This window comes from Muntiacus reevesi, chromosome 16 (assembly GCF_963930625.1).
Source record: "Muntiacus reevesi chromosome 16, mMunRee1.1, whole genome shotgun sequence".
Taxonomy (NCBI): domain Eukaryota; kingdom Metazoa; phylum Chordata; class Mammalia; order Artiodactyla; family Cervidae; genus Muntiacus; species Muntiacus reevesi.
The window spans coordinates 21,206,407-21,220,254 of record NC_089264.1 but is presented as its reverse complement, the minus strand read 5'-3'; the positions used below and the strand labels follow the sequence as shown (position 1 = coordinate 21,220,254).

Below are 13,848 nucleotides of genomic sequence, written 5' to 3'. Positions count from 1 at the left end.
ATTTAGAGACTTACACTATCTTATCGTTCTTACATTAGGTTCATTTAATTTTTTATTGTTTTTAGTTTGTATTATGACAGTAAATCCAACTTGACAGATTTCTTTAACTTTCCTAGGGTATTTATGCTTTGATTTTGTTCTTGAAATAAATAAATACTAAGAAGGTATTCTATTTTATATTATCTTTATTAAATTAACTTTGGGATAAAAAAATTATAGGAATCCTCTATAGTCAAATCATATATTTATTAAAGGTTTGCTTCTATGTACATTCTTCACGTATGTGTACCTTTTAATTTTTCCCTTATGTAAGAGAATTCATTAAGAGAAGCAGGCAAGTGATGGCAAATCAACTTTTTAATGAGGTTGTGATCCTGATAACTCCATTTCCACTTTGTTTGTATCATAGCGAGTGAGTAGTTTAGGTCCCAGAATGGCAATAATTAGAGCTCCATTTGGAGCTGTGATCAAGATGGATAAAAAGGCTACTGTCATCACATCCTTCGAATATGATTCCAAATGGGGTGCACTCATTCTTGCTTTTTCTAGAGCCAGAGGACCTAATACAGCCTATATTTAGAGGAGAAAAAGATGAGGCATAAAGAAAAATGCTAAATAGAGTTAACATATAGTAAAAATAAAGAACTCTGTTATAACAAATAACACCTAGTACTAGACTACTAGAAAAGAGACAAGTGTTAAGGAATTTTTGTAAATGACTCATCAATTCTATGTTCTTCTTAGCAAATATTATCTGGAAGGAGAGTGAAGCAGTGACAAATGGCTGATTTTGTGTTCTTGTCATCTCAGCTTTCCCCTGTTTAAGTATCTTTTTTGAGTGCTCACAATACTTTTGGAACCTCAGGAGTTCAGATGAACCAGAGTTTTGCATATTTGTCTTTACCGTGAACCACTAGGTTCCTGGCTACAGCAAGACAATACAAAGTGCTAAGGTTTCTTATGGTTCCTTAGGATTTTGTCATACATCTTCTTGTTCTTCCTACTGGGAGCAGTGTGATATAGTAAAACTGACAAGAGTTTTGGAATTTATAACTTGCCTAAAGTTATAGTAAAGTAACTTGTTATTCAAAACAGGCAGCCTTGTCCCAAGGACCTGCTTTGCTAATCATGACATAGATTTTTTGTTGCATGGAAACTCACAAGCTTCTGTTTTGGAGTAACAGTAGAGAAAAGAATTTCAGGAAATCAGAGAGCATAACTACAAAGTTTCCTTTTTCTCTTTCTCTCATTCATCCATTCCGCATTAATTTTTGTAGGCATACAGAGATTATTTACTGTATACCTACTGCATGCTAAGTGTTAAGTATTAGGGAAAAATAACAACAAAAACTAACAAACACTTCTTATCCTTCCTATATATTCTAGTTGAGAGATTCAGTCAAAAATCAGTCATGCAAATTAAATATATAATTAAAAATAATACATATGCATTTATGTATGGTAGAGTGACTGGCAGGGGTAGGAAAGATATATTTCAAAAAGAATCAATGTGTGTCTACTTTAAAATCCTAACACTTAGCTCTACAATATTCAGCAAAATATAAAATTCCAGTTTCAGAAGTACTCTTATTTTAAATTTTTGGAAAACAGAAAAATGTTTTCATAAGTTTAGCAAGTATTTGTCACTAAAAGCACAGTGTTTTAAAGATCATGTTACTTTTAGTGAGTAGTTATGATCAATCAAGCATTTAAAAAGACTAATAGCCCACATTTTGTGACTAGTTTTTTTTTTTCATTTAGAATTTAAAAAATCAACATTAAGATAATTAGAATGTCTTAATATAATCTTACCTGGACTGTAGCTTTCGGCATCCATGATAAAGCAATAAATATTTTCTCCTTAAAATTAAAACCGGCACAAGACATCAATACAAATGTAAAAGAAATTCTAACCAATAATGCCAAACTCACGGTACCAACAGAAACGCCTGCAACAGAAAAAGACAAACAGTATTTGGGAAGAAGTGGTTCTTTATGCCTAGAAATGTAATTTGCAAAAGTGCTGAAAACATTTTAGGACTACTGTCTCTCTATATTAAGTAAAAATAATAATCATAAAAATAAAAATATGATTGAGGCTTCTATGTAAAGTACAAGAGATAATCTGATAATGGAGGTATGATGAAAAGTAAGATAAATTATGTTTATTTAATTCTGAGCTAACAGGCTTAGAACTTTTACTATAAATGAAAGTATTTAGAAGGTGCTGCTGGTACCTAATATTTCCCTTCAGAAAAAAAATTCTAATTTCTATTTCCTCAGATCACTCAGGGAAGATATTCAAGGTTGTCTTTGGTTACAAAGACCATACAGGGTAAATGAGGAAGAAATGCATATTACAACATGAGCCTCTGAAGGTCCTTGTAGCATTCAAAGACATATTGTAAGTAAAAATAAAAATTACTCCATTTTCTTAAATATTTTTAAATCTTACATTTTTATGCCTCTAATCATTCTTACCAATAGCATTTGATTTAAGAGATGCAACAGATACTTCTGCTCCAACCAAGCCAAACAGAAGAGGTTGGAAAATATCCCACGCAATTCCAATAATTTTTTGGACTCTAACCTGTAGAAAAGAGTAATACATTTTCAGTTATTGTGACAAATAAAAGTATTTGCATTTCAGACATGTAAAGGTTCTCAACATTTAATAAACTTAAGATATTTTATTTGTAGAAGAAATTTTAAAACAATAAAAATTAAATGAGTAGGTTAACTCTTTTATACAAACAGAACTTGACTAAAAGAAATTTACAACACAATAAAAATATTAGTTGGTAATTTTGTCATGGAACAAAAAAGATATTATTTGGCAATTTTATCTTTGGAGTTCCTAACATGTTCTGATGGTGCAGTAAGAATTCTACCTTTTGTTTGTGAGGCAACTGAGCAGGGATAGAACTACATCATGCCTGATGAGAACGTATTCAAGCTCAGTTATCCTGGGACCAAATCCCATGAAAATGAATCCTGATATGTCCTAAACTACTAGGAAAAAAATTCTGGTAATCTGTTAGGCCTGCCTCCAAATGACCCATATTAAAAACATGAACCAAACCCAAACAGGTCATAGATTCTCATTTGGTTGCCTCACTGACTTCCCTTTCTGAGAATTAATCCCTCCCAGTGCTGCTCCCACAATTACATGGTTACAGGAAACGCTCCCACTGACATAAAAGTACTCTGGCTCTTTTCTAGGAAGTTGGATGAAGAGATTTTAGTTTCAGTCTGTGTTTATCCTTTTTTTTTTCCCCCCCAAACAGGAGGAGATTCATAAAACATTCATATCCTTTGAGGCAAAAACTATTTTCATAACTACTCCCCTTATGACTAGGTTTTCTGGTTGCTCTTTATAAAAGTAAGTTTGAAAAATGAAATAACAAAGGAAAACCAGTATTTCTGTCTTCTTAATAGTACATTATCCTATTTGTTACTTATTTAATCTTTAAAATCTATTTATTCTTTATGGTTTGATTTTCCTTAGCATGTAAAGAGATCAAGTAGTTTTCATTTTATTTGTAATTTATTATTAGCCATTTAATTTCTTTTATAATTATGACTTTATCAGAATACTAAACAAATTGGGAACTTCTTAAGCTGATTCTAAAATTTATCTAAGAAAGAATATGGACAGGAACAGTTAAGAAATACTTTAAAAATAGGTACAATAAGAGGGAATCTTCTATACTAGATTCTGAGACAGAAAATGACAATGATTTAGAGCACTATTAGCATAGGAATGGGTGTTTAAAGAGACTTCAGAAGTAAATATATATATATCAATGAATTATTGGATTAATCAATAAATAATTTGACAAAATTGACTATGCAATTCACATGCATATATATATGTATATATGTATGTCTATGAATACATATATATTTATTATTTTTTAATATATATATTTTTATATATATATTTAAACACATGCATGTACATCCTTACCTCACAACATTCACAAAAATAAATTCCAGATGAAGTAGAGAATTAAATGCAAAGCAAACTACCAAAGTATTAAATGATAATATATAAGATGATATAATGTTCATAATCTCATGATCTTGGGTGAAAAAATCCTTCTTAAACAAGATAAAGACCCAAAACCAAAAAGGAAAAACCGTCAGACTTGACTATAGGAAATTTTACGGCCATACAAAAGACATCATAAATGAAGATAAGCAAAAATTAAACATGACATGTAGATAACAAAGAATTAGTAGCCCTAACATATAAAGAAAGTCTATAAATTAGGAACAAAAAAGGCAAATAAACCAGTTAATAATGGGCAAAGAATATGAATAGGTAGTTACAAAAGAATATATGAATAGAAGCTTGTTGTCATTGTTTAGCCGCTAAGTCATGTCTAACTCTTTTGTGACCCATGGACTGTAGCCTGACAGGCTCTCCCCTGTCCATGGGATTTCCCAACCAAGAACACTGGAGTGGATTGCCATTTTCTTCTCCAGGGGATCTTCTTGACCTAGGGATTGAATCCATGTCTCCTGCATGGGCAGGTGGATTTTTCACCACTGAGACACCAGGGAAGCCTGAATAGAAGTTTACTCCACTATTAACCAGAGAAATATAAAGAATAACAATGTTATAAAGTTTCTTACCCATCAGGTTGTTTAAAAAATCATTGGTAATATCCAAGATTGTTGATGAGTTTAGGTATGAGTTTAGGACTCTCCTATACTGTTTGTAGTAAATAGTAAAAATAAAATCTTTTAAGGGATAATTTGGCAATGTGCTAAATCACTTTAGTCGTGTCCAACTGTTTGTGACCCTATGGACTATAGCCCGCCAGGCTCCTCTGTTCATGGGATTCTCCAGGTAAGAATACTGGAGTGGGTTGCCATTTCCTACTCCAGGAGATCTTCCTTACCCAAGAGTTGAACCCACATGTCCCATGTCTCCTGCATTGGCAGGCAGGTTCTTTACCACTAGTGCTACCTGGAAAGCCTAATTTGGCAGTAACCACCAAAATAGAAATGTACCATTTTTAAATTCAGTCATTCCATTTCTAGAAATCTAGTCCTACAGAAGTATTCTTACATTTGCAAAACCACACATGAATAGGACTGTTCACGGTTGTGCTGTTTGTAATAAAAGATGGAAGTGATCTACATGTCTACAAACAAGAGAAGTGATTAGAGGAAACGACCTGGGACGGGGCTTTGACATTTGGGGGTGGTGAGGGGAAAGGAGCATTTTTCATTTTATTACATATGTGTAGCTTCTTATTCTTAATATTTTATGGGCATAGTTTCATGTATTAATTGCATAATTAAAATTTTACTAAATACATCAATAAAAGTTATATAATCATAATGCATTAAACTTGGGAAAAAAACTAATGTGATCACTCAACTTCTGATTGCATTTTAGTGTATTTCCAGTTCCTTTTCTTGAATATTTTATTCCCTTGATTGATTCATTCACCTTGAAGATACAAACTTATGGAACATCTTCCAACTAGAATTAATATTTCTTTTTTAGTTTTTTTCTTAATATACATATTTTATTGAAGTATAGTTGACTTACAATGTTTCAGGTGCATAGCAAGGTGATTCAGTTAGACATATACACATATATTATTTTCCAAATTATTTTCCATTATGTTATTACAAGATATTGACTATAGTTTCCTGTGCTATACAGTAAACCTTTGTTGCATATCTATCTTTTAATCAGAAATCTAGCATTCTATTCATATTAAGTCAAACAAGTGGAATCAAAATGTCATATATTTTTTAATAGAGTAAGATTTCTTAAATGTCCATTTCAGATGTAAAAAATGCAGTTATTTTATCTCTTAAAAAATGATGTATAAAAATATTCACCTTTTCTTTGGACCAACCTGTCCCTGCAATGAAACTCAATACTAGTGTGCACAATCCTCCAGCTGTGTTCATATTAAATTTATGGCTGCCTAAGACAGCAGAAATACACATACTCAAAATTAAAAATGCTCTCTTCACTTCAAGTTTTCCCTAGAATTAGATAGATATTTGGAAATTAATTTACATTAAATATATAATAATTATATTATCTATCATTTATTACTGACCCTTTGATACCATGTCTTTATATGCTATATCAAATAACATCTAAAGTTTGACTTTATTTCTCACCACATATTTTAGCAGACTTGTAACAAAATTTGCAATTATTAAGTTTCATTTTCTGCCACATCTCTGATACTACCGTCAGTAAAATGGTTATAATACTTTAACTGTAAGAAAAGAAGGAAAGAGAAGAGACCCATATAACCTGTAGTTCCACACAACATATCCAAAGAATTCTTAAAAATAAATGTCTGAGTATCTTTTTAGCTGAAACAATAACTACAGGGAAATTAAGATGGAAGTTACAGAAATCAAAGAGTAATGGCATATCTTTTAGGGCAGGAAAGAGTTGACAGTATTGCTTTAGTCAAAGGGAGAGGGAGAGAATTTAATTCAGAAAATATGCAGAAATAAGTGGGAATATATTTCCCCCAAAATGTTCAATGGAATGTCTGAGGGAAAAAGATAAGGGAAAAAAGTCAGGAGTTAACAGGCAATTTGGTGAAGAAAGAAGTGGACGAAATGGAGAAATTCCTCTGAATTAAGTACATTTTTCTGATATTCTCTGTCTAATCTGGAAGCAGAGACTTCAGATTAGGGCCACTGACCTGGATCAATGACAACTATGCTCAGTTTTAAGCAGAGAATAAGCATTGGAGGCTACTTTTGGAGAAAGAAAACTAAAGATTAAATTATTTCATGAATCTTCCAAAAGTTCCAATTTTTTAGAGAAATGTCTAATACTGTACTTCCAAATAAAGATTATATTTTATTTACCTGATCACTACTTGGAAAATGTCGAGCAAACATTCCCAAAACAATTCCTGAAAGCACACCAAGACCTGCATCCCGAAGAGGGGATAGGATGTTATTAGATATGTTACCTGTAAGGGCACACAATAAGAAAAACATGTCAGAGAGAGGTATTTTCGTATGACCAACACAGTAGGAAATCAAATGTAGGTGATTCATAAAGAAAGGTATGTTATTACAGAATAAATACACAAAAATGGACCTTTAAAGTTCACATTCATGAAAACATGCATATTTATTTGATAAACGTGTACTCTCCAATGATTTAATATGTATACACAACTCAGAAATGTTCATTGAATAAATAGGTCAGAAAACAAAGAAGAAACCACAATATGCTCCCCTTACACACCTAACCTAAGAGACCAGGTCAGGTAGAAGAAGGCATAGAGACAGGCAGAGAAGTATCTCTGGCAACGAGCACATGGCTAATAATGTTGTTCTCTGCTATTCTATTATGGCAAATGATTTAAACATATTTATCCCAGGATCAATCCTAGAATATTCAAGGATCAACTGATTTTCCAGTACATTTTATATCTTATGGATACATGTAGTTTTATTGTAATACATTTTTAAAAATGATCTAGAGTCACACAAAAAAGTTTAGTTGTGCTCTGTGTATTCAACTCAATACAAAAAGGTATTAAATATACATATTTTAGAAATATTTTCCCATTAAAAATAACAGAAGTGTAGGGTGACAATAGCATGATGGTAGAATGGGAACTCCAGAATCGTGATCCCCCACAGAGACACTAATTTAACACCAACATACAGTCTAAAAGGCTTTATGCACATCTAAAAAGTTACAGCAAGAGAAAAGCAACTCATCACATAAAAGAGAACGCCCATAAAATGATCAGAGACTTACAGAGCAGAAGAGCTTTCCTGATGGCTCAGATGGTAAAAAAATCTGCCTCCAATGCAGGAGACCTGGGTTTGAGCCCTGGATTGGGAAAATCCCCTGGAAAAGGAAATGGCAACCCACTCCAGTATTCTTGCCTAGAGAATTCCATGGACAAGAGGAGCCTACCGGGCCACAGTCCATGAGGTCACAAAGGGTCACACACAACTGAGCAACAAACACTTTACACGGCAGAAACCTTATAGGTCAGAGGAAGGCAGGATGACATGTTCAAAATGTCAAAAGAAAAAAAATGCCAACCAAGAATAATATCCCACAAAACTGTCCTCCAAAGTGAACGTGAAATTAAGACTTCCCCAGATAAACAAAGCTTGATGGAGTTCATCACCACTAGACCTACCTAATAAGAAATCTTAAAGGGAATCCTTCAAGTGTAAATAAAAAGATATTAGCAACACACAAAACTACCGCACATCTGCACTCATCTCACACACTAGCAAAGTAATGCTCAAAATTCTCCAAGCCAGGCTTCAACAGTACGTGAACCATGAACTTCCAGATGTTCAAGTTGGATTTAGAAAAGGCAGAGGAACAGAGATCAAATTGTCAACATCTCTTGGATCACTGAAAAAGTGAGAGTTCCAGAAAAACATCTACTACTGCTTTATTGACTATGCCACAGCCTTTGACTGTGTGGATCACAGCAAACTATGGAAAATTCTTAAAGAGATGATAATACCAGACCATCGTACCTGCCTCCTGAGAAATCTGTATGCAGGTCAAGAACAACAGTTAGAACTGGACATGGAACAACAGACTGGTTCCAAATAGGAAAAGGAGTACATCAAGGCTGTACATCATGAGAAATGCTGGACTGGATGAAGCACAAGCTGGAATCAAGATTGCCAGGAGAAATATCAATAACCTCAGATATGCAGATGACATCACACTTATGGCAGAAAGTGAAGAAGAACTAAAGAGCCTCTTGATGAAAGTGAAAGAAGAGAGTGAAAAGGTTGATTTAAAACTCAATATTCAATAGTAAAGTTGCAGGATATAAAATTAACACACAGAAATCCCTTGCATTCCTATATACTAACAATGAAAAAACAGAAAGAGAAATTAAGGAAACAATACCATTCACCATTGCAACAAAAAGAATAAAATACTTAGGAGTATATCTACCTAAAGAAATGAAAGACCTATACATAGAAAACTATAAAACACTGATGAAAGAAATCAAAGAGGACACAAACAGATGGAGAAACATACCGTGTTCATGGATTGGAAGAATCAATATTGTCAAAATGACTATTCTACCCCAAAGCAATCTATAGATTCAATGCAATCCCTATCAAGCTACCAACGGTATTTTTCACAGAACTAGAACAAATAATTTCACAACTTGTATGGAAATACAAAAAACCTCGAATAGCCAAAGTAATCTTGAGAAAGAAGAATGGAACTGGAGGAATCAACCTGCCTGACTTCAGACTCTACTACAAAGCCACAGTCATCAAGACAGTACGGTACTGGCACAAAGACAGAAATATAGATCAATGGAACAGAATAGAAAGCCCAGAGATAAATCCACGAACCTATGGACACCTTATCTTTGACAAAGGAGGCAAGGATATACAATGGAAAAAAGACAATCTCTTTAACAAGTGGTGCTGGGAAAACTGGTCAACCACTTGTAAAAGAATGAACCTAGAACACTTTCTAACACCATACACAAAAATAAACTCAAAATGGGTTAAAGATCTAAATGTAAGACCAGAAACTTTAATAAAACTCCTAGAGGAGAACATAGGCAAAACACTCTCCGACATAAATCACAGCAAGATCTTCTATGACCCACCTCCCAGAATATTGGAAATAAAAGCAAAAATAAACAAATGGGACCTAATGAAAATTAAAAGCTTTTGCACAACAAAGGAAACTATAAGTAAGGTGAAAAGACAGCCCTCAGATTGGGAGAAAATAATAGCAAATGAGGAAACAGACAAAGGATTAATCTCAAAAATATACAAGCAACTCCTGAAGCTCAATTCCAGAAAAATAAATGACCCAATCAAAAAATGGGCCAAAGAACTAAACAGACATTTCTCCAAAGAAGACATAGGAGATGGCTAACAAACACATGAAAAGATGCTCCACATCACTCATTATCAGAGAAATGCAAATCAAAACCACAATGAGGTACCATTACACGCCAGTCAGGATGGCTGCTATCCAAAAGTCTACAAGCAATAAATGCTGGAGAGGGTGTGGAGAAAAGGGAACCCTCTTACACTGTTGGTGGGAATGCAAACTAGTACAGCCACTATGGAAAACAGTGTGGAGATTTCTTAAAAAACTGGAAATAGAACTGCCATATGACCCAGCAATACCACTTCTAGGCATACACACTGAGGAATCCAGATCTGAAAGAGACACATGCACCCCAATGTTCATCGCAGCACTGTTTATAATAGCCAGGACATGGAAGCAACCTAGATGCCCATCAGCAGACGAATGGATAAGGAAGCTCTGGTACATATACACCATGGAATATTACTCAGCCATTAAAAAGAATTCATTTGAATCAGTTCTAATGAGATGGATGAAACTGGAGCCCATTATACAGAGTGAAGTAAGCCAGAAAGATAAAGAACATTACAGCATACTAACACATATATATGGAATTTAGAAAGATGGTAACAATAACCCTATATGCAAAACAGAAAAAGAGACACAGAAGTACAGAACAGACTTTTGAACTTTGTGGGAGAAGGTGAGGGTGGGATGTTTCGAAAGAACAGCATTATCTATGGTGAAACTGATCACCAGCCCAGGTGGGATGCATGAGTCAAGTGCTCGGGCCTGGTGGGCTGGGAAGACCCAGAGGAATCGGGTGGAGAGGGAGGTGGGACGGGGGATCGGGATGGGGAATACGTGTAACTCTATGGCTGATTCATATCAATGTATGACAAAACCCACTGAAAAATAAATAAATAAATAAATAAAAATAAAATAAAAAGAGAAAACTGAAAAAAAAAAGAATTTGAGTTTCCTAAGCGCTCACCTGAAAAAAATAAAAATAAAAAATAAAGTAATATTAAAAAAAAAAAAAACTCAATATTCAGAAAAGTAAGATCATGGCATCTGGTCCCATCACTTCATGGCAAACAGATGGGGAAACAGTGGTTGACTTTATTTTATTGGGCTCCAAAATCACTGCAGATGGTGACAGTAGCCTTGAAATTAAAAGATGCTTACTCCTTGGAGGGAAAGTTATGACCAACGTAGGCAGCATATTAAAAAGCAGAGACATTACTTTGCCAACAAAGGTCTGTCTAATCAAGGCTATGGTTTTTTCAGTAGTCATGTATGGATCTGAGAGTTGGACTATAAAGAAGGCTGAGTGCCGAACTGATGCTTTTGAACTGAGGTGTTGGAGAAGACTCTTGAGAGTGCCTTGGACTGCAAGGAGATCCAACCACTCCATCCTAAAGGAAATCAGCCCTGAATACTCATTGGAAGAACTGATGCTGAAGCTGAAATTCCAATACTTTGGTGACCTGATGCGAAGAACTGACTCATCTGAAAAGACCCTGATGCTGGGAAAAGATTGAAGGTGGGAGGAGAAGGGGATGACAGAAGATGAGATGGTTGGATGGCAACACCGACTCAATGGACATGAGTTTGAGTAAGCTCCAGGAGTTGGTGATGAACAGTCCATGGGGTCACAAAGAGTCGGACATGACTTAGCAACTGTACTGAACACAAGTGCATGTAAATATAAATCTCCAGTAAAGTTAAATAGATAGATGAATTACGAATCCAGTAATAGTGTAATGGTGGTGAGGAAATCACTTTTAATTCTGTTAGAGAACTGAAGACAGAAGCACAAAACATAACTAATGATAAAATTATGTTAATGTATATACAATAAAATGTGTAATTTGTGACACTGGTAACATAAGGCGAGGAGGGTGAGAGAGGAGTAGAAAAGTAGATTTGTGTATGCAACTTAAGTCACTATTATTTTAAACACTGCTATAACTTTAACGATGGAAAAACATGCAAATGGTACCTCAAAGAGAGCAGGGGCAGTCACACTTTTACCAGACAAGACAGACTTTAGGTCAAATACTGTCACAAGAAATAAAGATAGGATACTGCATAATGGTAAAAGGGCCAATTGACTCAGAAGGTAAAGTAAGATCTCAATATCCACCAAATTCCAAAATATAGATGTTCTGAAGATCTAACGTATATGATGAAACTTAGAGAGTTCTTAAAATTTCAAGAGACACTTTACACAGTCATGTGGTGGAAGAGGATTTTTTTAAGCATGTACCTGCTTGGTTTTCACTTTTTGGTCTTCTTCAAATTAGGTTAGGTCTCCTGTAGCCTGTTTCCCTAGCATCTTATACTATGTAATATTTATTCCACCTTTAATTATTTGTTTAAGATAATCTCCTTGAGAACACAGGCTACATGGCCTTTTCTGTTTGCTGTGTTGGGAGGCAGTACAGAATAGTACTTAAAAGTGTGGGTCTGAGGTCAGACTGCCAGATTTCCATATTGGTTCCCTACTTATTGGATCTCTGACTTTGAGCAAGTTACTTAATCTCTGTTCCTTAGTTTCCTTATCAGTAAAATGAGTATAGCACTGTTGTGATTATTGAGCTGAAACATCTACAGAATTTACAGCAAATACCAAGCAATTGCTCAATAAAAACTAATACTGTTATTTACTGTTTATCCTCAACATTTGATACAGTAGCTGGTACAACAGAAGAGAAGCACAAAAAATATTTTTTGAAAGAATGACTGATATCAGTCATGAAAAAAAAGATTGCCAGATCTAACAACAAAAAATTTAGGTCTTCTGAATGGCAAAAAAGAGATAAAGTTAAATTACAAAAAGCACAGGATATAAAACAAATGGTTTAGCATTCTTAATTTTATGCACAATCAGAGTCTTAACAAATCGAAACAACAAAAGATGAATATGCTTACAGGATATAGGCAAAATATTTCAAGAAAAGTAATCTCTAAGACATTCTAAAATAATAATAGACAATAAACATGAATATTTAACATCACTAGTATTCAAAGTACTTCATTTAAAGAGACCTATCAAAGTGGCTAAGGTAAAAAGGACAAGTAAATATATAATTTTGAAGAAGGTGAAGAGAAAGTGGCAAGCTGGTATATCCTGATGGGACATGATACTGTGGCAATATATTTCAAAAATCTTATTGTGTTATATCCTTTTTAACTTAACAGTTTCTCTTGTAAGGTTAATAAAATATTAAGATTAAGTACAACTATTCAGCTATAAGATGTTCAACCAAGCATTTTAATAGCAGATAGTGGTGTCAATTTACATTTTCAACATGTCAAGTTGAAAGTCATGCAGCCACTCAAATATGATGGAACCAATAAAAATGTCATAGAAATATATTTACAAACAAATTAGATGTTTGTAATATACAGTTAAATGCAAAACAACTCAGGTTATAAGTAAGTATGGTTAATGTTCACTAATTTTATAAGAATTTTGGGCGGGAGAGAAAGCAAGCTAGAGATAGGTGTGGAGAGGGAGAAAAGGAGAAGTCTGGGTGGATGTACATTAAAAGATTAAGAATTATTATTCCTGGGGGTTTTCCCAGGTGGCAAAGTGATAAAGAATCCGCCTGCCAGTGCAAGAGACACAAGTGATGTGGGTTCAGTCTCTGGGTTGGGAAGATCCCCTAGAGTATGGAACGGCAACCCACTCCAGTATTCTTGCCTGAGAAATCCCATGGACTGAGGAGCCTGGTGCTGGGCGACAGTCCATGCTGTCACAAAGAGTCAGACACAACTGAGCACACACATGCACACATGACTATAATAGATTTCATTCTTATATTTTCTTTTTTCCTTCTTAGTCATTTATATCTTATGATTTTAAGAGAACCTATATATATATAACTTTTCAACTTTAAAATGTTTCGGTATTTTTGTAATATTAGAGAAGACTGGACTTCATATATTGGCAGATAATTAAAGTATTATTAAATGTGGAATGTTCACTTCTG

At 34.2% G+C, this 13,848-nt stretch overlaps 1 protein-coding gene across 5 annotated transcripts in view; it reads right to left on the bottom strand.

The window, feature by feature from the left end:
* Positions 1 to 229: 229 nt before the first annotated feature.
* Positions 230 to 13,848, bottom strand: part of SLC9B1 (solute carrier family 9 member B1) — a 74,821-nt gene continuing 61,202 nt past the window's right edge. For all 5 annotated transcript variants that reach the window (XM_065907036.1, XM_065907035.1, XM_065907033.1 and 2 more), the window contains 4 exons: positions 6,871 to 6,977; positions 2,482 to 2,590; positions 1,813 to 1,949; positions 230 to 570 (listed from right to left, as the gene is read on the bottom strand). In XM_065907036.1, coding sequence (XP_065763108.1) covers positions 358 to 570; positions 1,813 to 1,949; positions 2,482 to 2,590; positions 6,871 to 6,977 — 566 coding nt within the window. In that variant the 3' untranslated portion in view covers positions 230 to 357. The remainder of the gene's footprint in view (positions 571 to 1,812; positions 1,950 to 2,481; positions 2,591 to 6,870; positions 6,978 to 13,848) is intronic.